Here is a 25,402-nt window from a genome sequence, read left to right as displayed (position 1 = left end):
GTGGACCACATTTCTTATTTAATTTTTGTGCGCGGGTCAACTAGGTACAACGTAAATTGAACAAAATGGAAATAGCAATGTAAAATTTCAATTTTTTTGGCATTTTATTTCAATATTAAAATCATTAATGGTCATATAAATTACCAACATTATTTTGTATGTATGTAATCATCCATACAAAATTGAACAAAAGGAAAACATAGATTTCGAAATTCAATATTGATAGAAAAAATTTATTAGAATATTCAAAGAAAATGGTTTAGTAGGCTGGGTGAGGCCCGGGGGCTGTAAAATGCCCAGGTCTGCTCTAAACGTTTAGATGTTGCCTTAAGAATAACATTCATCAATAATTATTCATCGTGGAGCAAAATATTTTACCTTATTTTGCGCAAAGAGTTCTGAATTAAGAATTCATACACATACGTATGTTAAAGAAATATTTAAAATGATTTTATTATAAAAGAAATCATCTCAAAATGCATTCATAAAAACTGAAATACATGAGTGCATTGTTCACTCATTCTGTCTCTCACACAAGCACACGCAAACACACACGAATCCCATAGGTAATTCAATTCTAATGATGAATAGTAAACATGATAAGCTTGGTGTTACATAAAAATGTCATACGAGAATAACTGTATACAATAACTATAATAAACAATGTACAACATTTAATACACAACATTCTCACAGTGTCATTTATACCATAGAACAAAAAGAAGCTGTTACATCATGGGTGATGCATTCTCATTGTTCTTGAGGCAGTTAAGGTTAGATTGGCAGACAAAAAATAAAATAGTTCAGATAACTAGGCAACTTGGCATCGATACAATGCACGATTACATAAAAGTAGAAGGTTTCAGTGCGAGGAGGGTTTAGAAGACAGCAACTTACAGGTCCCACAAGAAAAACGCTCTCTTTAATGATGCTATCCTTGTAAACAAACCACCATTCAATATTCGAAAGATTCCCACTCATGTGTTCATGTAAAGACATCAGTCCACCTCTCAGCTGCGTCAAAGAACACTGTAGCCAGACAGAGAAATCCTTCCTGTATTGCTTCCTGTTTGTGAGGGCCAGCATCACAACAAACCGCTGCTCTGTGGAGCTCCAGTCCCACTTTGTTATTTGTCTCTGAAGGAACCAGAGTCATTTCAAACAGATGTCCATCATGATGTCATCACCTTGTTGAAAGTATCCACTCAAGGCAGGTAGCCATAATAGGCATCTTCTAGATAAGAAACAGACATAATTATTTACAGCTATCAACCTTTTCATTACTTGATCCTACCACTGAGTCCCTGGGAAAACACAACTGCTTTTGGATCTTTTCAAAGGGACAGTGTCCCCGCCTGGATCTACTATCTCATTTTGAGAGAACAAAATGGGCAGACTGGCAGTTTAACAAACACCAAGCCCTTGCTGCATGGTTACCATGGAAACAGCAATGTTCTCAACTATACACCCTCTGATACAAATGAGCTGTCTTTGCAGGTCACAGTAACATATTAAAATGTATCTTGGGGGAACATATCCTGTGTGCCTAGCTGCCTGGCTGCCTCATACAGAACATTACTTGCTTGAGCTGTCAACCCTCCTTGGTCAATGCTGTGATTGACAGCTAACTTGATTTTTCAAGTCTGACTATGAGGTGAGTGGAAATGAAGGTTGAGTATTTTGGAAAATACTTCACTACACTTCACTTCACTACAATCAAACTAATTTGTTGTTCTAATTAATATCAGAGACGTGCTGGAAATTAAGGGGAGTTGCCTTTTCTGATCTTTACATGGTACTGACCTGTTTGTGGCGGAGCTTGGTTGCAGCCTCCACTGCTGTCACAAACACCCGGTGGTCCGATCTCACCTGGCTGGCCTGGAGGTCCAGGGACCCCTGGCGGTCCTTGCTTGCCATTCTCTCCCTTGGTGCCTGGAATCCCCAGTTTGGACTCACCTGGAAGACCTATTAAGAAACAGAATATTCTGTTATAATTTATATAATTTATATAATAAATTATAATTTATTTATATAATTTTCATTTATGGTTGTTGTTTTATTTGTGTAGCTTACATGAATCATAATCAATATGCAAAAAACTGACAGAGAAGATTCAGAACTGCAACAACCAAAATTAAAGTCATCAGAGGAGTGATAGTAAAACCATCATAAAAATTATCACATCATCAAGATTACGCACGCCCGCGCGCGCGCACACACACACACACACAGTTTCATTAAAAAGTTTAAAAAAATCCAAGGTCTACATATTTGAAGTGTTTTTACTTAAAATTTCTAAAATGGGATCATCAGAATAAACCCTTTTTCCACTGTTGTTTGGCACAATTTTAGCAAGAAATAGAGGAGGATGGATATCACATGGCTGAGAACCAGCACCTGCAAATCCTTTGACCCCTGGCACCCCCTGGACATTGTTCCCTGCATCCCCTTTTTCTCCTGGCATGCCTCGCCTTCCTGCAGAGAAAAAGACACGTTGTCAGATGTGCACATCATCATCCCGAGTTATCTTTTTCTTTCATCTACAATAAAAATCAGTGTGGGGGTCTCACCCTGTTCTCCTGGATACCCAGGCTTGCCAGGTCTCCCCCTTTGACCCACATTACCCAGGTTACCCCTGGAGCCCGGAGGGCCCCTGGGTCCAGGAATTCCAGGCTCCCCCGGAGATCCCACTGGCTCCTCAATAGGTGCTGGCTTACGATTTATCTCATTAATGAACATGTCCAACTTCAGCACCTCCTCTGAAAAATACACACAGATCTTGATGAAGTCTGTTTGAATTCATTCTGCACGGTTTAGGAGTGATGGAAATAAATGCGCTTGTACTGTGCACTAGTTGTTCACAGGCCTGTGTGACCAGTTGGTAGATCATGGCCATGGACTGAGGCTCCCCCTGGAAAATGTCAGCATATCCAATAAATAGGCTACCAATGAAACTCAATGTTTTATCTTGTAATTACAGCTTCATAAAAGAACTACTGAAAATGGAACATAGGTAAGTTAAAAGACCCACCTTTTCTCCACGCTCTCCCTTATTTCCTGGGAGGCCCTGGAAAGACAAACATGAGTAAACACACAACATAGACTAGAGTCAATTATGATTTCCAATATGTTGCAACGTGTCCCTGTTGCCCTACCGTGGGCCCCACAGGTCCTATGTGGCCTCTCTCGCCGATGGGCCCTGGGTGTCCTGGCATCCCCTGGAAGCCCTATTACAATTCAAGCAGTACCATGATCAAACATTGAAAAAAATAAATAAATAAATAAATAAAAAAAATCAAAAAACAAACAACGTAGCAGGTCAGTGGAATCTTTACCAAACAGTAAACAAAGTATTCTACCCTTCATAGATCCAGACACAAAACTACATTTTAAGAACATTTGCAAATTCAAGAAATATATTTTCAGTCATAGAAATACACATACATGATCAGTAAAATCTATATATATTTGTGGACTTACAATACTTACAGTACTTACAATGCACAAACTATTTTGTGTTTTGGCACTTTGTCATACTTGGTCTTTTACTTTACATTTACATTGTCATTTAATAGCTGGCTGCACTTTTGTTTAATAATAATAATAATTTACCCTTTATTAACCCACAGAGAAATTCGTTCTCTGCAATTACCCCATCATGGATGAACTATGAGCAGTAGGCTGCCTTCCACCACCGCCAGGGGAACAGTTAGGGGTTCAGAGTCTTTCTCAATAGCACTTTGACACGCGAGGAGGAGCCGGAAATCGAACCAGGGATGTTCAAAAGACAAATAGTCTACCTTCTACGCCACGCCGCCCCAATTTCTCTGTCGAGCCCATATGTTGCAAATATATCTGAATGAATGATAATTTCCACTCTATTCAATCTTGTAATCTATTTTTTCAGTTTGTTTTATTGAATTTTCATTGTCTTGTGACAAGAATGTTGAATATTCTTGAATTTCTCAGAAGATATCGCACCTGGATGACACAAGTGTAGTTGAACTCAGTTTTGTAATTTTGTAATTTCTTGTCAAGTGGATGGTGTCATATGCATCATTATGTATTCAGGAGTGGTTTCTGTGCAATTTTCCCCTGCTGTGGGAGGGATAAAGGATTAGCTAATTTATGCTTGTGGCATCCTCCGCACGAGGCGGATAATGCTTAGGAGTTTTTATTTCTGTCTGCCTACAATAAACAAACAATTAACTATGTGTTACGCCTGCTTCTTTATTAAATTTCAGGAGACAAATTCCCAGGTTCAGCATTGAGGAAATGAAAATCCAGCCTTACCCTGAGTCCGGTGATACCAGGTGACCCCATGTTACCCTCGAGACCTCGAATGCCCTGTGAATCCAATTGTAAAGGAACGTAATATTACTCCCAGCACAATTTACTCTTCTCAAAATTCGCACTGTTTTTCTAAACATCTTTTTTCAGGCCACCTCAGCCAATGGGACAGACAGGGATCATACGCATGGTTCAGACAATGTATGAACTGCTTTACTTTGAAATAAAACAATTCGACTGACTTTACAGTTACAATTTAAAAGTTTATTATGATCGACGACAGGATGACAACAATGCAATTGTTTTGTCTCTCTTAAAAGGAAACATCAAGTCTGCTTTATCAGGAAATCTTTATCCCAGTAATTTTTCTATGTGATTCCTTTGACTGTGAAATTGTTAATTTGTTTTAAGGAATTCTCACCTTGGGTCCTGGGGGCCCCTCTTCTCCCTTGGGACCTGGAGCTCCCGGTATGCCCTACAGGTGAAGACGACAAGGGTGTTGGGGTATAACCATCAAGTGGAATTGAAGTCATTCTAAATATTTATCCTAAACTTACTTGGACCCCAGGTCTCCCAGGATCTCCCTTCTCCCCCCTTGCACCAGGAGGACCCTGCATAATATATGATTATATATAATACAAACTGACCTCTCAAGATCTCATACTTCCCTCCCTCTGCAACAGAAACAAACAGTATGGCTCACCTCTTTGCCGTGAACAGCCATGCCGATGGGGCCTCTGCTGCCTACCGGCCCGAGAGGACCCTCAAATCCAGGCTTCCCCGGCGGACCAGCCTCCCCCTGAAAGATACAGGACGCAAGCAAACTCATGTTGGTAATGCTTTGGAGAAAATACGCAGTCTTAGAATGCACTATTTTAACTCAAATCTTCTGTATAGAAATTACACGGAGCAGCGGCACAGTCATCATGCAGAGGCTTGAAGTTGCCAGATTTGTAATTTGTCTCCAGGAATTGTGGCAGAAAATCTAGTAAATAAATAGTTTCGAGTGAGTAATCCAAGGCAACACCTTCAGTGAGTGATGTCACACAACTTAGTGTTGGCTGCAGCTAAAACCCAAAAGGGCAGACAGTAAAGCTTTGTGTGTGTGAGTGTGTGTGTGTGCGTGCGTGTATGTGTGTGTGTGTGTATATGGGAGAGGTTACCAGACATCTGTGGCTCATCCCAGTTTGTAAGTGTAAAAAGAAATAATTCACAATCACAACTCATTCATCTGTTGGGAAAATTACCATTGACTATACTGTCGTGGACAACATTCAGTGTCACCTTGTGATAACTTTTCTAATTTTTATTACTACCTAGCATTATGTTGAATTAAAATTCAAAAAGATAAGTTAGACAGAAAGGGACTGGATAATTACAAATATAGAAGTATTGATTAGCTGAATAGTTACAAGCTCTTTTGATAAAGCTCAAACTCACACACACACACACACACACACACACACACACACACACACACACACACACACACACACACACACACACACACACAGAATTTTGTGAAAATATACAAAGAGAATATTTTGAAAGAAATTGCTCATTTACATTTATAGTATATGTTGATAAATGGTGATGCAATAAGTGCAGCTAGTTTTAATGACAAACGTATAACCTTGCAAAAACAAAGAAAAAAAAATCTCAGTGAATGCATCTAGATTTTGATTTAATTACATTTTGATAAACTAGCCAAACTTTCAAAAGTAGGAACATGTTCACCTTCTGTCCTTGCTCTCCTTTCCCACCCTTTTCACCACGTGGACCTGGCCTTCCCTGCGAACAAAAGTAGAAAAAACAATTAGTTCAAGTGAAATGTTCTTTTCAGGTGTTTTTCATGTTATTTTATTTGAAGTGATTTAAGAGTTTCTTGTCATGGTTTACAATTGGTCCAGGGTAACCAGGAGCTCCGGGAACGTCGGAGGAACAGGTGCAGGCATACACCGGGGCAGGGCAGCTCTCCTCATCCCTCTGTGACAGACAGACACTCAAAATAATGAAGACTTCACACTCTGGACGAACCCTCTGCGGCAAAATAATTTCTCTCAACCGGACTGATAACTGCAGGCTTGTGATTCGGAGCCATTTCAAGCCCATTATACTCCAAAGTTGAATATATAAATCAACTGTGAAAACATTCATTACCACTCCCTCTTTTTCAACAGGGAGCTATCAAGAGTGAAATTAAAGATTCGTTTCATGCATGATTGTACACAAAATTATTAGAATATAGAATTAAATTTAATTCTCCATTAAAGAGGTCTAGAAAATGTACAGTTACTTTTAATTTCAGTGGATGATCCAGACCAAAGATATGTCTCCTTTACTGTAAAGTCCACTCCCACTATATGTATATATATATATATATATATATATATATATATATATATGTATTTTATTGTATTTCTTGTTCTCCCTCCTTCCTACTATTATCTATTACTGTTATGTTTTTGCTTGAAACTCTGGCACAACAATTTCCTTCGGGATAAATAAAGTTGTTCTCATCTCATCTCATCTCTCATGTGGCCTGGAGGCTCAAACGCTTCATGTTTCCCAATGGCAGACTGAAAACCGCACAATGTGAAAACAACATCCTACAGTCAAAGTCAAAAAGTGAGACTCGAAACATTCAGAAAGAAAAAGACAAATTTTTGACTGAAGAGGGCTTCAAATGTTTAACTAATTCAGCTTCATATCCTGGTTGAAATAATAAAGGGAGGACTGAGAAAGGATGACATTGTGGTGAGCGACTGACCACTCCAGGCAGATCACAGCAGGAGTCCTCTGCAGCCCATGTGGTGTTACAGATGATCTCGAAGGACTGCAGCTGGAACTGGATAAAAAGATCGCGGCACGGGTGCGAAAACCAGGCAGATGTTCGTTACCACATGTTCGTTGTGCACATATCATCGACATGATGGAACCGGAGCAACGTCAACGTACCGGAGCAGAGCCACTGTTCGGTCCTCTGGTCTTCACGAGTTTACCCAGCATCTCAAAACCGTCCGTAGGCAGGTTTCCCAGTGGGCGGGCTGGCCTCTCACCCAAGCGCTGACAGTCCACAGATAAGGACACACTCACCTGGCTGACGGACAGGTGAACCTGCCAGTAGCACAAGAGAGACACTTAACTGTGAACAATACTTTCAATCGGCAAATTATGAGGCAACCGAAAATGAACTCCTGCAGAAATATCTGACAGCCCAGAAAATCACAATGTGATGTTTTCATTTTGCCTGTCTGAGCTCTTGATTGAAACAGAGTTATACATAGAGAAGCTCACTTTACTGGTAAAAGCCCTGACATTTACAGTACTTTTAAATTAATGATTCTGGTGTCCATGGAGACAATTGCAGAGAGGAGGCTATATTAAGTTTTATTAGTCAAATCCTCCCTTCTGAGTCAGCTTTGCATTAAAAAAAAATGTAAGCTGGAATCTAGACAAAGGAAATGTTAACAGCGAGCTTACAGCCGTCATTAATCAAAAATGTGTTTACAAGACAAAACAAAATCAGCAATTTTTCCTTTTTTTTCCCAGAGCTTCAGTCTGATTACATAGAGGTAATAGAACAAGGGGGAGCTGATAAAGAGCTGCAGGCGACTGGCTACACCCTGTCATGCTTTTTCACTGAGTTGTAGCACACAGAAATTGGATGTTGGGGAAAATGATGAATTTTTTTTTTTTTTTTTTATAAACTAAAATTTCTAAAAAAAAATGTGGTGATTAAAAACCTGCTCGCTGTTACCAGCAGTATTTATGCACAAAACTTGCATCTACGTTTTTTAAAAATGAAGGCAAGAAAGGGTAAATGCTTTAAATAAAACACTACTTTTTCAGTGGACTGGAAAATGTGCCAATTCCTACATAATTTAATTATTTACAGCATTGATATATAAATGTTTAAAGGGCACATAGGAGAGATGTTAATATCCTCATCAAGTTTAGGATTTTTGCTACGCTCTGGTATTATTATACCTTGATTTGTTTTTTAACAATATTATATTGAAGTTAAAATAGTTCTTAGTTAATGCCAGTGAAGTCATGTGTATTAGGATGGTAATAAATGACAGCAAACCTGTACAGCAAACCGAGTCATCTATTGGCTTCTGTGCCTCAGTGCTTTAATTTTTGAGTAACCACCCAGGTTATACTAACAACTGCGTCTCATAACAATGTCTCATCGTGCGGTCTGTGAAAGTTACTGACATACCCTGGAAAATATATATTTCCCTCCTTTTTCAGTGAGTTATCATGTGAATGCACCAGACAATGGTATATACAAATAAAGTGCAATCAGTGGAAAATAAGAGTATGTCTCTAACACACCTCTAACAAGAAGATTGCACACACACACAGTTTTTAACAGCTCGCTAACAAGGAAGAAACAGAGATGTGAAGGAAATGAAGGAAATTGTGAATCGATACAACCTCACTGTGGTATTACAATTTCAGTAGAATAAATTTCCTGAATAATGAACTACATTTCGAGCATTTTGAGTGGGGGAAGCATATTCATCCATTCGTTGTGGGAGAAAATACATCTGCTGCAGTTTGTTTGTGTATCATTGTGTAATGTCTAGTTGTGAGTGATAAATAGTCCCATTTGTCTGATTATAGTTAGAGGATGTAGAGTAAAATGTTCATGTTTAAGTTACACTTTTGGTTCGTGCTCCACATCGACTAGATCTACCGCTTCAGTCACTGTTTGCAACTCTTATCTATTATTATTTGCGGTGGCTCTACTAAACATCCTAAAAAGCCAAATCCGACCCAAAAGCATTTCGGCAGTCTAACGATTACACTGTAGTTAAACTGTTTGTGACACGTGCCACCCACATCGCCATCACTTTCGACATCTGAAACAGGATGCTGTGGATTGGAGTTTGGACATAATGAATCTTTTTTACAATCTCTTCCTCCTTTCCTATAATCACATCTGTTCTAAACATGGAGGGATGGATGGGGAAGAAAGATGACAATCAGAAATAGATTCGTTCTGTCACGCCAATAAATCCACACCTTATCTCCTGCCAAATGAGAGTAAAGCCCACCTTATGAAAACTACCGTAGAACAGCTTGTGGACCTCTTGCTGGTCAAAGGTCAGCTCCTGCACTTCCCCTCTGTAGTCCAGACTGAAGTACACCAGCTGCTTGGTCACAGCTGTGGGAAACACACAAATAAAAAGAAACTAAACAATCCCTTCTGGAGCTCTGATCTTCCCCGAGCCCACTCCCGATTAATGCTGAAATCCACAAATTAAATTGCACATGCTAGAAAATCAGCTAGATGCTCATTGTATTGAAATGACAAATTAATTTCCTGTTTAAATTTTTCCTGTACTTTCTTTTCAACTGTGAATGAGCTTCCAAAGGTTTCAAGATGAAAACATGGCGGTAAACCAAACAGACGAAACAAATGGACAAAGTTGGAACTTAAATGTTTTGTGACTCAATCTGGCTTCATGAAAACATCCCCTACGCCCAATTAAATAAATTACTCGCAGAAATGTTGAGGAATGTATAAAACCAAAACAAAAAAAGCATCTTGTTAAAGGGGTGCGAGTTGTAAAGCAACTGTCCGCTCCGCTCAAATGTTCCGAGCTGGTGATGTTTCCACGTCACATGATCGTAGATGACTCTCTTGGAATACGGGAGACGTTTACGGACGAACACTCACGATCCAAAACCACTCCCATCTTGGGCTGAAAGTCATTGTCAGTCAACTGCCAGAGGGCAAAGGCCTCCTGGGGTGTATCCTGTAACACGCGGAAGGCGATACTGATGGTGTGCTCAGGTGAGAAACCTGCGGGGTGGATAAACCTGGGCACAGGGGTAGGAGAGTTATTGATGTTCTTTTCTTAAACCTCTGAACTACTGAATAAAAATCCTAAATTACGGTAAACTAAGCAAAGGCACACATGAAATGAACTAACTTTGGCAAGTACTGGATTAAGCCAGTCCGGGAAAAGACTGGCAAGAATTATGAGGATGAACATTTGTACGTTTGATGAGTTTATTCACTGGAGTGACGGCAGTAAGAAATTGAAACCGTGTCACCGATATACTCTACCTAAAATGAGGGGGGATTTCTTAGGGAGTGTCTCACTTGGTGTTCTGCGTCAGCTGGACGTCTTTGTAAAGCGTGTAGGTGGGGAGGGTGTTGAAGACGAAAGGCTCGGCAGCCACACCTTCCACAGCCGAGTGGGCTCTGGGAGTCAGACCAAAGGCTTCCATCATGTCGAACCCTGCAAGGACACAGAAAAATCCCACGGATACCGCACAATTTTTTAAATTATCTATTTATTTTATTGAATCTTCCTGGTCTAATGTTGGCACTTGAAATTTTTCTCTAAATACGACTGAGACCAAAAAAACAATGCCTGTCTCACCCTTAAGAATGTTGTTTCTGATGGTGACCTCGGGGCAAACTATAACACAAGAGGGCAGTGTTGAATCGTTTTATACTGTCAGTATTCCACACATAAATAATTACAATATCCGCGCTTGTAGTAGTTATTATGACGTTGACAAAGAAAAAGATTTACAGTAGGAAAAACGGCCAGTGGAAATTTGAATTCTTAAAATATGAGGCTTGGAGAGATCCACGAACTGATTACCCTGAGTTATTATCAAACAGTAATTGAGTATATAATTATGAATATACCGCATTAGTTATATTTTTTTGATATGAAGGAAATTAGAAATTTTAAACTCAGAGCATGATCTTGCAAATATAACAAAATTAATTTTAAGAAACAGAACCAGTGATTATGACAGAACTGCTTCAGGATGTAGATGCGAGTCACCTTCGTTGTGAACAGGGTAAAGCCGAGGGTGGATGGGAATTCTAGCCGGGGCTTGAGCTGTTACAGAAGCAGAAGAATCAAAAAGTATACTGCAAAATCCAGAGTCCAACAAAGTACACTGATCTAATTTTTACAAAAGATTATATAAGCTTATTCCCAGATATCAACACACATACATTTACTTTCTCTTTCTGCAGAGTATTTTATTTGCTACATTTCAACCCAGTGTTTTGTTCATAGAATCCCTGGTTTAAGAGCATATTGACTTAAAAGCATTTCATCAGAAAGAAATATAACTTGTGATGTGAAACTATCTTAGATTGTGGGTCATAAGATATTCAGACACTTTGTTTGAGAAAGCGAGTAAAAGTGTATCATTGCTTTTCAACTGCAAAAGTAAGGTGAACATCAAATTGTGCAGAAGCACATAGGTCTTTGAATGCATATGAGAATTAATACTGTCGAATAATTCATATCCAGGTTTTCTATTATCACAGAGTAAAGCCCGTTGGGAGCTGTAAAATCAAGTTTGGTCATCAGGTGACTAACATGTATGCTTTTAAATCTCTGCACATGCAGTCATATTCAGTCCCCTTTTCACTGTTATAGTTCTGGTACTTTGCCAGACTTAATGCAGGTGTGAGTGAGATCACCTCCGACCTGTTGGGTGCAGGATGGAGACAGCAGCGCCTTCTACTGAACCAAGAAGAGCGTGCACGCTGATGCGGTACAGACTCTCTGGCTGCAGGTTGGTGTAACAGTGACTGCTGCTTGACTCATCCACCGACTCTTCCTTTATTTCTTTGTCTACGGATAAAACACACGCAGATATACAAGTTCACACATCGGTGGATTCACTCCATATGTCTCTTCGTTTTCCTGTGACTTACCTTTGATTGATTGAATGACTATACGATATCCATCAACAAATGACACTGGTCTCCAAGACACGCAAATACTGGAGTGGTCTGACTTGACCACACTCACGCTGCTCACCCTCAGACTGGCTGTAGCGAGGAGGGAAGGGGGAGAATTATTTCCAGATCACTGAGGGCCATAAAATACAAGACAATTACATTATAAATCAATAATGACATGGCATACACCCAGAATCATTCATTATCAGTACCACTTATCCTGCACTCAGGGTCACAGGAGCCTAACCTAAGCCGAACCCAGCAATTATTTGGCAAGAAACAGGATTCACCATGGACTTGTTGCCATATGATCACAAGGCCACTTATAGAGACATACAACCATTCACTTCCTCGTTCACTTTTCTGGACAATTAAGGGTCGCCATAGAACGGACTACATGCTTTTTGGACTGCGGGAGGAAACCAGAGAACCCGGAGGAAACCCCTGCAGACACTGGGAGAACATGCAAACACCACAAACAGGGCTCTTGATGGAATCAAACCAAGGACCTTCTTGCTGTGAAGTGGCACCCTATATAATTATTTTGCTAAAAGTACTCCAACAGTAAGCCAAAACTGGGATGCAAGTGGTTCTGTCAACTCCAAATATTCTTTGTCTGAGTGCTCCAAGTAGAATCCCATCATATTTAGTATCAGGCAGAATCAATTATCAGGCAATTATTTGCTGATATTCAGGATAATGACGACTATATATTACCGTAACAACAAACACAAAATACTGAAAAAAAAAAGGATGAAGATGATTTCCAAGCCTCTTACTGTGACTATATCCTAATTCTATTCGGTAGTACATTAAGTTTGCAGATATTATTTCAGCTAGAATTGAGAGATTTATACTACAACTTAAACGTCTATATCAAAACCATGCCAGTGTTTCAGAAACCTGTGTGCCCTGATTTGATGAAGGTAAACACACCGGTTTTCCCCTGAGTTGAACCACTGCCGCCTTCCCTGTTGCGGTACTCAGCTGTGACCAGGATGCTGTAGCGTGTGTCCGGCTGCAACGATTCCAGCACCACTCGCTTCTCGCTGCCGGTGACAAACACCTGCAGGCGATAAATGCAGATCTAAATCCCTCAAGCTTGACATACAGCTGAGAGATCATTTGCAAGAAGCGGGTTGCGGAACCAAGCGAAGGAATGGTGGATGATTGTGGCCCACGCACAGTGTTGTCCTTGTTTTCGGTTCCAGTAAGCGTGGTGTAAAAAACCCGATACCGATGAACGTGAGCATTGGGAGGCACCCAGCTGACCAACATGCTGACCGCGGTTTCCTCAGAAACTGACACACTGGACGGGCCTCCTCCAGACACTGCGGGGAGCGCGAACAGAGCACATACACGCAAGATTTAAGAATCGTGCCCTCCAGCAATCTTTAGTTATCATGAATCTGAAAACAGTTTTCTATCCCATTATTATGCTGCTGTGGGATTCAGGGTGTCAAGTCATGGAGTCGTGGTGAATCCTATCGAAGTCTTCTTGTCTTGGCAAGGGGCGTGAAACGTCTTCAAGTTAAGAAATTCAAGTCCGATTGTCAAGACGAGAAGATTTCGACAAGAAGCAGAGTACATTGTCAATCACCTGCCTATAGAGACGCATAACCATTTGGTGTTTTTGATTATGAAAAACGTTTCTGTCCAAAAAATGGAAGAAGTTTGAGACAGTGTCATGGTGGAGATGACTTATGATTAAGGTTCTTACCAACGTATTATTTGTGTATAGGTGTGTGTGACTCACAGGTGCTGTAGCGTATGGCCACAGCTTCACTCTGAACTCCATCTCCATACAGTGCAGACAGGGAAATTTGATATTCTTTATCATCCTCTACCCCTTCCAGGATTGCTCCTTCACCTTCCCCACTCACTCTCAGCTGAAATACACACAAGGACATAAATGATGATGTTTAATTCCTGCAGCATATGATATGTTCCACATATATCATGATATTATAATCGCTCAAACAAGCCACCCATCTGTGGATCGGCCTCACCTGTCTTAGGTCTCCTCCACTGAGGGAGATCCACTTAATAAGGTAGGAGACGACGTCATCTGCGGCAGAATTCCAGCGAACCGTGATCTCATTGCCTGAGAAGTTGGTCACCCTGAGGTCTGATGGAGAGGGAACCTTCACTGGGAGAGGAGGGACAGAGTCAACAAATCATTTCTTTCTTCAGACTCGAACCTTCAGATGAGTCCAAAGTAAAAACTTGCTGCCAATAAGACCTACGCGTGGTGATGTTGCCAGTGAGAGCTGCAGAAAAGCCGTTTGGGTAGTGCGACTGGACTGACACCTGGTATCTGGACAGAGATGACAGGTTCCGCAGCAGCACAGAGTTCATCCCTGTTACCTCCACCTTCAACGTGATCGAAAACCTCTGGATTAAGAACTTTCAAAAAATTTCAGTGATGTAGTGTGGAGACAACTCCGGCTTGTGCGGGAACCCACCTGCTTGGCTTCGCTGCCGTGGCTGGTGCTGTATGTGATTCTGTGGCCGGGTACAGTCACGGCACCGGGGACCCAGCTGACCCTCACCGTGCTGTGAGTGACCAGCGGGAAGTGAATGCTCAGTGGTGATGGGAGAGACACTGGAAAATTTGAAACAGAGATGAAGGGAGGATGAAAAAGAAAGTGGACTGCTGGGAACTATTTTATCAAGTGGCTAGAACAGAGCTGAAGCCAATGAGGAGCAAAGATGGAACAAGAAAAGCCCATTGTGACACGCGTTAAGACCGAGTTAGGGTTTTTAAAATGCACAGGCAACAACTGGACTGAGCAGACTGCTCACCCCCATGTTGAAAACCTGTGACATAGTATGAAGCCCTCAATACAGACTCAAGAGAAACGGAAGTCATAGATAAAGAAAAAATTCCACTTCCGAAGCTTCAACAAAGTGTCTTGTGTTTCCACAGTTGACTGAGAGTTGTGATGTAACACAGTAATAAACACCCCTCTGTCCTTTTTCTCTCTCGGCACATATTGCAGGGGTCAAAGTTAGACTGGGAATATAATTGTGAACATGACTGCGAATTTCCTGACGCCTTATCTGATAGGTGACGTGAAATCGGCTCTTCCAAGGAATGAATGGAAGGAGCGTGGATGAAAGAGGAGGCACAGAAAGCCGGGGTGCAATTCTGGCAGATTTTTAATCCAAGTGAGAGAAATGAATGAAAAGGTAAATTATATGAGAAAGGGGTGAATGAGCTGTACAGGAAATAACTGTGAAAGACTTACGTGTGGCGGCGACGGCAGTGACAGGATCGCTTGGCTCCTCGTCATAGAGGGCGTACAGAGTGACAGAGTAGTCTGTGGCTGGCAGTAACCCTGACAACTCCAATGCCGTCCGATCCGCACTGAATTTCTCCTTCGAGATTGAATGCAAATAAACCCCCACGTCCATCAACTTCATTGCATGAGGAAAAATAATTTTCTCTTGCTTTTGTTAATTGAACGATGACTAAATGTACGACTAAATCTATTTAAGAGGTTTATTGTTTCAGCAGAGAATAGGGGCCGAAGAGTTTTGTCAGATTTCAGCATCAGTCACTTGAGTCAGTGATGGATGGGACATTAGGAAGGAAAGACTGTTTTTCAGAGCGTATAAATCCTTGTGGACATCTTATACAGATTTGATTTTTACGCAACAATCCACAGAAGTAAATACACAGAGGGACATCCATTCAAACATTCACTTAGGCCAGGGGTCGGCAACCCGCGGCTCTTTCATCTTTACACTGCGGCTCCGAGTGGGTTGGGAAAATAAATTATACATATTTAATTGAAGTGTATTCCATTTGTGTTAATTCCTTTTTTTAACTTTAGTTCTAAGTTGGGAGATTATTGTGATCTTGACATATTAAATAAAATTATATTTATTATTACGTCACACTCGCGGAAGCCGGTATACCCGCCAGCCGGTAAAGTCCCGATTTGCAGATGCTGTGAGCAGAAGTTCAGGAACAGAAGTCCCCTAAACCAGGTTAAATAAATATTTATGAAGATATTTTGCAAATAATTATTTTCTATTGTTTACTGACACAGGGTTTTTTTCCCGATTCATTTTTGAAATTCAGGTCAAGGCTCCGCTACACGCTCTGAAAGCCCAAAGCTCAGAATGGGTTCATTACATCAATAAAATATAATTTTCTCCGTAATACTTTGTGAATTTCAGAAGCAACACACTACACACTTGTTTGTACAAAGTGTAAAGGTAATAAAAAGCAATATATACGGTGGTACCTTTATTTTAGACGTCAAAAAGTATTTGCGGCTCCCACCGTTTTCTTTTCCGAGGAAACCGGGTCCAAATGGCTCTTTGGGTGTTTTGGGTTGCCGACCCCTGACTTAGGCTGAGGATTTGTTACCTAGAGGTTTTTGTTATCGTAAATCATTTTTAGGAGGGGATTTACAGTTGGTGCACCTTGTATAATAAAATTTCTTGACAACGTGTCACTGGCTATTTCATTCACTCTCTAAATCCTTTGCAATTTGACCTAAATATCGCTCTCACCTCTTTGGCATCATCGGGCTCTCCGTGGTTGAGAGCCGAGTACAGGACCATGTACTGTGTTGCACCGGGCGCTGATTCCCAACTCACTCTCAGGGAGCTGGAAGAGGACGGAGTCACCTCCAGGTCAGCAGGCATGGCCAATGGTACTGTGAGAGAGGGCGACAATTTGAATAGCAACATTTTGCTTGTTTTTTTTTTTTAATAATACACTCATTAGATTTTCCGTGTGACGGTCACCGTCGAGCTGGATCCCGTCGTGAATGCATAAATTAAACGTTAACAATGCCGGTCTCACATGTGGTGACAGTTCCACGGAGTGCCAGGCCCACGTTGTCTTCGTACACGGGGAAGATGGACACGTGATACAGTGTCTGAGAGGAGAGGCCTTCCAGCCGCACGTCAGACTCAGAGCCGCCTACTACGACCTGCGGGCAGAAAGGTGAGGCAAAATCAGGGAAAAAACATTTGCCCACTTTGACTGCATAATCTGTGATGATATATTTGTTTGTTGTCGATGCAGAAGGCTTCTTCATTTCCGACAAAGGACCACAGTCATTTTTATAGCAATTTAACAAGTGTGAACCTAAATGATTCCACACTTGCACCAAACTAGATTTAGATAATGATAATAATTTCGGGTTGAATAATTGTGGCACATCTGACCTCCTGTGGGTTCTGGCCCTCGGCGCTGTGGTACACCACTCTATACTGCTGCACTGTTCTGGCGGGTTTGGTCCAGTGCAACTTCACCTCTCTGGATCCCAGCTCGGAAAACCGAAGGTCGGTGGGTTTCGGGTAGGAGAGGGCCGGGTCCACTGTGGGCGTTCCTGGACCTAGGATGAGCGGTGTAGACCATCAGAAACATAATAATGTGGAAAACTCGAAGTGATGACTTGATGTGCAAACGGGCCAGATGTGATCTTACGTCTCGCATTTCCACGGCCTTCTATCTTTCCACAGAGGATGTGGACCAGCCGTGCAACCAGTTTGCTCAGCAGGGGGAAGTCATTCACATTGTAGACATTAACATCCACTGGCTCTGATGCCACGTGCCTCAGCTCGGCTTCATCGGCATTCTTAACACCTGCACGCATTTCAGAAAACAACCAACGGGATCCGGGAACTCAGCATCAGTCGGGGAGGCCAAAGACCTTCATGGCCCGACTGCTATTTTTCCTCCCGCTCCCCTCCTGTCAGGCTCACCGATTGCGATGATTTCCACGCCTGCGTTTTTTAGCCGGTTTGCTGCTGCGATGGCATCGTCTTGCGATTTACCGTCTGTCAGTAGCACAATAAAAGATGGCGCGTCTGCCCTCGCTCCTGCCTCCGCCCTCAGGTTCTCCTCCATGACGTGGAGCAGTGCTTGGCCTGTGGAGAAACGCAAGAATGGATTTATCTCGAACCAGGAACAATAGCTGAATCACACACATACTGTGCTTAAAGTGGATTTGATAAAGACTCACTTTTAATCTTGTATCATGTAATTACATGTCTATAGTAAACAACAGCAAAGGTCTCATGCTCTGAGATGAGAAACAATGTGACAAATACTTCATTATTACCTTGAGCCAGTTCATTAAGTTCCATCCAGCCTATCCTCGCTGTCATTAGGAAAAAGGCGAGTTACACCCTGGACCAGTGGCCAAACAGATAACTATTCACTCTCTCATTCACACAATTTTTCCCATTAATTCCAATTAACCTCTTTCATGTTTTTGGACTGTGGAAGGAAACCAGACAACCAAGAGGAAACCCACGCAGACACATTTGATCAGAACTCATTAAGTTCCTATCCTCGCAAATAGGCAAGGTGGGTAGCTTAACGAAGAATGTTTGAAGATATTCTAGTTTTATGCGTCCTGCCAGGAAGGCAATATGAACTTCTAAGTTCTGAAATCTAGCCTGCTGCTGCTATCAAAGTACCAAAGCCAGGGACATATTATGGACACTCTGGAACCAAAAATAAATTAATGACATTGTGCATGAAAATAGCATCCTGTTGCGGAAAGCATGTGTTTCCGTTGTCATGGTGAGGGAGTCATTTGGTTTGGAGTTATTCATTTATTCTATATTGTGATGGAACATTTATCTCAGTGTGTCACATATGAAGTAGATGTGATTTCAGATTTCTGTTTAATGAGCTAATAATCATGTCTTCTTTTCCTTCCGCCTGTTCCCTTCAGGGATCACTTTAGTGAATCATTTTCTTCCACCTTACCCTATTCTCTGCATTCTTTACTCTCTCACAGAACTAGCTTCATGCCCTCTTTCGCTTTGTCAAATCTCCTCTTCAGTCTTCCTCTAGTCTTCCTGCTGAGCAGTTCCAACTTCACATCTTTCAGTGTATTCATTATTCGTCCTCTGCACATGTCCAAACCATCTCAGTCTGGCCTCTCTAATTTTACCTCCCAAACATCTAACATTGCCGATCCTATCCATCCTCCTCACTCCAAAAGAGAACCACAATATTTTCTACTCTGCTTCCCGTTGCTGCCATTTTTACCACCCAATTTTCCTCTGGGATTAAAGTGGTGTCACCGCAAATGAAAACAGGACTATTTAGCCAAATATTAAAATATCTATCTTACTTGGCTCATGTGATTTTTGCTCCTGAACCTCAGCGCACAGTGTCTGCATGTCAGGACTGTAAAAGCTTAATAAATGACATTGCTGGTGGGTGTTGTGGTGCATATTTTGAGCAACAAAAAGATAAACAGATATTATACTGATGTTACAAGATCACCATAATCTTCAAAGCTAGAATTATAATAAGAAAAATAACAAACTTAGGTAAAATCAATTTAAATCAAATTTAAATTATTATATTACAAAGCCACAAGGTGGCTGCAGCAGGAAAATGAAAGAGCCACATGTTGCTCCGGAGCCGTGGGTTGTCGTCCACAGCTCCCGACTGTTGACCACGGGTACTTGAAATCCCCAACCCTTATCATCTCCACTTCCTGTAGCCTCACTGTTCCATTTATACATATGGGTAGCCTACATTCCTCTTCTTTTCGGGGCACATCTCCACCTTAATCTTACATGAGTTTCAACCACTTGCTCCCTGCTCTCGCTCCAGATCACAATATCATCTGAAAACATCACGGTCCATGGCGGTTCATGCCTAACCTCATTTGTCAGCCTGTCCATCACCACTGCAAACAAGAAGGGGCTGACGGCGGATCCCCGATACAGTCTAACATCAACCTTGAATTCCTCTGTCAAACCCTAAAGCTCAAGTCACATTTTCACAGCTCTCATACCTCTCCTGCAGTCCTCTAACATACTTCTGTGCCACTCCAGACTTCTTCATACAATAACACGGTTCTTCTCTCAACACCCTGTCCTACACTGTTTCATGTATCAGAGAAAACAGTCTAGCGTCGGCATTACGTCTTCTTCTACCTGCTGCTGATGCACTTCAGTTGTAAACACGACGAAACATGTAAGTCGCACATTATATTTTTTCCACTTCAGAGCTCAACGCTTACCAGACTGAAGCAGAATCAATTCTATCCTCACTGCTTTTTTTTTTAGTTGCCAACTTATGGTTCATTTTGTTTTTCATGACTTCCTTGCTTTGTCAACTGCCCCAGATTGAATGAACGAACAGCAATAGCATGTAAAGGAGAAAAAAAAAAGCTTTTAATCCGAAATCCGTGCAGAGGTTTCCGGACCCTGCTGTTTTAGGCTCGATGAAGCCAGACGATTTGAGGATTAGATGCTGAATCATCGATCAGTCTTACCTGTGAACGTATTTCCTCCCTTGTATCTGAAGTTTCTTACTGCCTCCAGTAATCTGTTCTTGGTGGTGAAGTTGTTGAGTTGCCACTCAGTCCGGGGCTCTCCACTGTACTGGGTCAGGCCTGGAAAGGAAAAACATTAACATACAAAACGTTGTTCTCGGTAGAGGCTCCCAGAAGTCGATAATCCATCGTACTGGTATTTATCAAATCCCGCTCACTCCCCAGTGACCCTCACCGATCTGAACGTGGTCGGGCCCGATGTGGAAAGGCGTCATCAGGCCCTCCAAAAAGTCTCGAATCCGTCTGAAGTTTGTCCGTCCGATGCTCCAGGAGCCGTCCACCAAAAACACGATGTCTGCCGCTGCATTGCTGTTACACTCATACGGTTTCCTTGGAGATGTGCCTTAGACAAGGAGCATGAGAGGATTTGTCAAATCTTATCATGGCAGCTGCACTTGATTTCTCTCCCTGAAGACGTTTTACCTCTCAGCAGAAGCCTCTTCACTTTTCAGAATGAGAGGGGCTAAGGTTACTCACTCTGATGGCTCACGCAGGTGTCTGCCTTACCTTTTCCGATCATTTGTCACATATTTGTATACGAGGTAAATAAACGGGAGCGGAGAAAATGTCTTCTCCCTGTTGGCAAACTGTGCACTGGGCCCGTTCTCTCTGTATATATTTAGGCGTGTGCTTCTCTGGATTATGCAGGAGAGAGGACATGTGTTCCCTACAGCTCAACAGAATGGCTTGTCATTTTCTTTTCTTTCACCTGCACTTCCCGTGAGCGAACACTGTCATCAAACTGCAATCTAATGTTTACTTTTTTCAAGTCCTTGCGCACAGTCTTATGCAGCTGTGAACAGTCCCCCTTAAATTTAACCAGCATGACATCCTGCGTAAAGGGAACATCTTATCCTGGCCAGCTTATTTTGGTTTATAAAATTTAGGTTGTATTGGATCTGAGGTCACTTCTCATTATTTACAGAATTTACCTATAACCGGTTGTGTAGGGTCGGGGGTTTTCTGAGTTTTCTCAGTCGCGGTTTTGCCCTGCGCAGTGCTCTGTTCCTCTTTCTTCTCTCCCCTGGAGCGATCCTTTTCTTTTTTCCTCTTTCTCTTCTCTTTACCAGACCTCTCGGGTGTCTCGTCGGGGAGCAGAAGGGGGATCTCTGTGGTGGGGGGCTCTGGAGGGGAGAGCCCGTGGTGCAGTTACGGCAAGATGAACAAATACTGTTTGGGTGATCAGATAAGACTTAACGTTACAGGAAATCCATCGTGGACATCAGAAGTACCACAGGGAGAAGTGTAGGGAAGCATTTTCATCGTATCAACGCAAACATTATTGTTTTTGCACCTTGGATGAGAGACACATCTTATTGTGACTTATCCTCGTGTCCTGCTGGCCTGGCCTGCATTTCTGCTCATACGGTACACTTGAGCGGTACATATCTCTAAACAACATGCCGCTGTTGCTTCCGTGTGTGTTGGCAACACGTCAGTGCTTCGCCCTGTTACTTGCTGTTGGAGATCAAAGTAGAGAGATCAGCCTTTGGGAGTGTGCTAGATATTTCTGGTGGAAGCTATGGGCTCAGAACATGAAAAACAGACCAAATGGAAGCTACCCCTTTTTATTTTTATCTTAACTGTCATCTGCAGATGTACTGACTTGATACCGATGGGAGTTTCTCTCAAACTGAAAATACAGCATTGTGCTTGTTTTTAACTTTGCACTAAAACGTAAAGTCTTATGTGAAATATGCAGGCATATATACACTGCTCAAAAAAATAAAGGGAACACTTAAAAAACACATCCTAGATCTAAATGAATGAAATATTCTTATGAAATACTTTGCTCTTTACATAGTTGAATGTGCTGACAACAAAATCACACAAAAATGATCAATGGAAATCAATTGTATCAACCCATGGAGGTCTGATTAGGAATCACACTCAAAATTAAAGTGTAAAAACAAACTCCAGGCTGATCCAACTTTGATGTAATGTCCTTAAAACAAGTCAAAATGAATCTGTGTTGCTTCCTGAGTGGACACTATGATTTCACAGAAGTGTGATTGACTTGGATTTACATTGTGTTGTTCAAGTGTTCCCTTTATTTTTTTGAGCAGTATATATTTAATACCAATATGGATATGGATTTAGATTTGGGTATGGATAAGGATAAGGTTATCGCAGGCGACTCGCTCAGTATCACTGTTGGTCATTTTAAGTACAAATGGTAAATAATGTTGACATTGCGTTGTTTAAAAGTTGCTTTGAACAAGCCAAAATCCACCGGCTTCCCAATTTACAAATGTCTGAGTATTCTGTCCAATCAAATCCAACGTTTTTGTCAAACATACATGCTCCAGATGAAAAATCGAGATTTAGCAGGTTCATATTTCTTACTACTGGTATTGACTCTCAAAATATAGAACCAGGCAGGATCTACTAGCAGATGTTTTCTGTAAAATTCTGTAAAATTGAAATGGTTTGATATTAAAAAAAAAAAAAAAAGGTGATCACTGTAATCCCGGTTTTGATGAGGAGCGGTTGTGTTGTATTCTCTACCTGCATTCGTAGTGGCAGCGGTTGTGGTGGTTGTGAGGTTCCGGTAGATAATCGTCGGCAGGCCCTGCAGAGTCTCTATCACGTCGTCCATGTCTCCTGATCCCGAACCACCTGGCAGCATCTTCTTCTTGTGGTCTCTGCTGCCACTGCGGATCATCTCCTCTTCACGCAGACTCTCCACTGGAATGGGGAAAAGCAAATTTATACAAAGTGATTTATTTGAGATGTGTGACATTTTTCAATCTAATAATCAATATCCTCCACGCCTGTTCACAGTTTCATTTTAAATCTCTAAGAATTCTTAAAAGTCAGCGACTGGGGCTTCTTTTTGCTGATGACAAGATGTGTTAAATCCTGCTATCTGGCATTTTTAATAATTTGGACATTGCTTCTTTATTTACTTTTGTTTAATTCAGTCAACTAGAAAACTTCTGATCCACTGTTGTTGAGAGGGGAAAAAATAACATAATGACAGAGGAGCTAAAGGAAAATGTGTATTTAAGCTGACACACAGAGAAACATTACTGCAGTAGAAACTGATGAACAATTGTCACCATACACTGATAACTATTGTTTCATTTCTACATTATATGAGATGAGATGAGAACAACTTTATTAATCCCGAAGGAAATTGTTGTGCCAGAGTTTCAAGTAAAAAACATAACAGTAATAGATAATAGTAGAAAGGAAGAAGAATAAGAAATATAATGAAATATGAATTGTCTAACTGTTAGCAGTAACTACAAAGATTGAAGATTCCCTGCGGCTGAGGGAAGAATATATATAATATATGTTATATATAATATATGTATATATATATATATAGTCAGTTATAATCCCCTGTGTGTTTTTGCAGCATCTCCCGGCTTCTTATTGTCAAAAAAGAAATTTCCTTTTCGTTTTCCCCAGGTGAGCAGCAGGACTGCCTCAGAGCAAAATGAGAATGACTGTGCTGTCACCGCCATTTATTTTAGGACGAGGTCTGCAGGGGAGAACATGTAGAGAAATGGTTTATTGTTTAAAGCCGTTAGGTTCTATCGCTTCACTGGCTCCAGTGGACTGAGCTTAAGAGACAAGGTCAACAACAAGCAAATTGAGAGTGAAATTTCTGAGAAAGAAAGAATTGCCAAGTCTTGAAGCAACCTTTCGGCCCAGAGGGGGGAAGGCGAAGACGTTCCAGGAAGGAATTCCCAGACTGCCGTCATTCCAACAAGACAGCCCGTGTAACAAATTCCCATGTTGACATGTATTACCAGGCTTGTCTGCACATGCACGACTTGACATAGTAACCTACTATCACCGGCACAGTATGCTCGCAGCCACAGGCTACATCCGCGCAGAGCATTATCCACCGCCCCTGTGACCCTCCAGGACGGTATCAATCACAGCCTTTACAATGAAACGTCAAGAAGGGCTGGAAGTGAGCACGTAGCACCGGAGTGACAGGGATATAAAATGAGCAAGGAGTGATTCCTGCAAAGTTGTAGCACAAATGGCAAGTGGTGGCAGGTTTACAAGCAAGGAGCAAAATAGGTAGTGTAAGAATACACGCACCTCACTTCCAGCCTGTAATTTACACCCACCCACCAAGGGAAGGATTCAAAAAATGCACCAAGTCCTTTAATATAAGGTTGTGGCTTTTTAAGATTATAAGACTGCGCTACACACATGAGGATGGAGAAAAAGGACACCGGTTGGATAAGTTTTTAAATACTTGGTCAGAGCGTTTCACACAAACTTTATTTTTCTGTGTTTCTTACGGGTGAATCGGCGTTTAGCGAGTAGTTTCTCCGTGGTTCCGTTGAGCAGGAGGACCTGGAGGGCATACTCCTGACTAGCATCCAGTCCTGCCACTGTCGCCCGGCCCCGGATGGTGGTCAGCATCAGCTCTGGCTGCGGTACATCTGAAAAAGGGAGAAAAGAGATTCAACATTGAAAGATTCAATTTGTCATGCAATTTACCAAATGTACAAGTACAACAAAAAAATGTAAACGTCAGACTCTCAAATATAACACCAAGCCACATTCTAAGAATACTGAAAGAAAATGATTTTGTAATAGCATACTAGATGACAAAAGGCCTTGAGATGATACTACAAAGGCTGCAATCCAAACTGTGAGGCTCTTCACCAAACCTGTGACTTGCAAGCCATTATTGAAAAACCAAGTTCCAGAATAACCACCTTAACCAAAAAAGGACCCTCTCCTTGTCTTACATATAATCGAATGTAGTTAATAAATAGTCAGCAGCACTGAATAGACTTTCCAGGTTTTCCAGGTCTCTCCCATAGACCAAACACAGGAGGCAGTTTGACCAAATCAGTGAATTGTTGGTTGTCTGTATGTGTGGCCCTGTGATTGACAGGCATCAGGTCTGGGGATGAAACCCCGCCTTTTAGGATAAGGTGATGAATAGATTCATGGGTTTTTAGTTCATTAGGAAATAATGTTACAATCACTGAACTTCAGCACATTGCTTGATGGAGGCCCTTTCCCAGCCATGACCACAGAGAGAGACAGACCCGCCACTGAT

General features: G+C 41.6%; 1 protein-coding gene across 3 annotated transcripts in view; it reads right to left on the bottom strand.

The window, feature by feature from the left end:
* Nucleotides 1-272: 272 nt before the first annotated feature.
* Nucleotides 273-25,402, bottom strand: part of LOC147227381 (collagen alpha-1(XX) chain-like) — a 34,012-nt gene continuing 8,882 nt past the window's right edge. The window contains exons 4-42 of one of the 3 annotated variants that reach the window (XM_086159877.1): nt 24,630-24,773; nt 22,870-23,049; nt 21,294-21,485; nt 20,537-20,704; nt 20,302-20,421; nt 17,759-17,923; nt 17,481-17,639; nt 17,219-17,388; nt 16,851-16,980; nt 16,556-16,701; nt 15,280-15,409; nt 14,494-14,633; nt 14,275-14,401; nt 14,038-14,177; nt 13,785-13,917; nt 13,214-13,359; nt 12,965-13,094; nt 12,002-12,118; nt 11,772-11,918; nt 11,112-11,168; nt 10,695-10,733; nt 10,412-10,550; nt 9,983-10,125; nt 9,357-9,466; nt 7,249-7,407; nt 7,061-7,138; nt 6,190-6,276; nt 6,028-6,081; nt 4,994-5,089; nt 4,848-4,901; nt 4,712-4,765; nt 4,294-4,347; nt 3,156-3,227; nt 3,032-3,067; nt 2,845-2,911; nt 2,571-2,759; nt 2,398-2,475; nt 1,804-1,965; nt 273-1,231 (exon numbers count right to left, since the gene is read on the bottom strand). In XM_086159877.1, the coding sequence (XP_086016003.1) occupies nt 1,206-1,231; nt 1,804-1,965; nt 2,398-2,475; nt 2,571-2,759; nt 2,845-2,911; nt 3,032-3,067; nt 3,156-3,227; nt 4,294-4,347; nt 4,712-4,765; nt 4,848-4,901; nt 4,994-5,089; nt 6,028-6,081; nt 6,190-6,276; nt 7,061-7,138; nt 7,249-7,407; nt 9,357-9,466; nt 9,983-10,125; nt 10,412-10,550; nt 10,695-10,733; nt 11,112-11,168; nt 11,772-11,918; nt 12,002-12,118; nt 12,965-13,094; nt 13,214-13,359; nt 13,785-13,917; nt 14,038-14,177; nt 14,275-14,401; nt 14,494-14,633; nt 15,280-15,409; nt 16,556-16,701; nt 16,851-16,980; nt 17,219-17,388; nt 17,481-17,639; nt 17,759-17,923; nt 20,302-20,421; nt 20,537-20,704; nt 21,294-21,485; nt 22,870-23,049; nt 24,630-24,773 (4,538 nt within the window). In that variant the 3' untranslated portion in view covers nt 273-1,205. Of the gene's footprint in view, nt 1,235-1,803; nt 1,966-2,397; nt 2,476-2,570; nt 2,760-2,844; nt 2,912-3,031; nt 3,068-3,155; nt 3,228-4,293; nt 4,348-4,711; nt 4,766-4,847; nt 4,902-4,993; nt 5,090-6,027; nt 6,082-6,189; nt 6,277-7,060; nt 7,139-7,248; nt 7,408-9,356; nt 9,467-9,982; nt 10,126-10,411; nt 10,551-10,694; nt 10,734-11,111; nt 11,169-11,771; nt 11,919-12,001; nt 12,119-12,964; nt 13,095-13,213; nt 13,360-13,784; nt 13,918-14,037; nt 14,178-14,274; nt 14,402-14,493; nt 14,634-15,279; nt 15,410-16,555; nt 16,702-16,850; nt 16,981-17,218; nt 17,389-17,480; nt 17,640-17,758; nt 17,924-20,301; nt 20,422-20,536; nt 20,705-21,293; nt 21,486-22,869; nt 23,050-24,629; nt 24,774-25,402 lie in introns of all 3 variants that reach the window. The other 2 variants (XM_086159876.1, XM_086159878.1) reach the window with 2 other exon arrangements.

The sequence above is a fragment of the Fistularia commersonii genome, chromosome 14 (assembly GCF_037954325.1).
Source record: "Fistularia commersonii isolate RoL2024-O1a breed Wild chromosome 14, RoL_Fcom_v1.0, whole genome shotgun sequence".
Taxonomy (NCBI): domain Eukaryota; kingdom Metazoa; phylum Chordata; class Actinopteri; order Syngnathiformes; family Fistulariidae; genus Fistularia; species Fistularia commersonii.
This window is presented reverse-complemented; position numbering and strand designations above follow the sequence as displayed.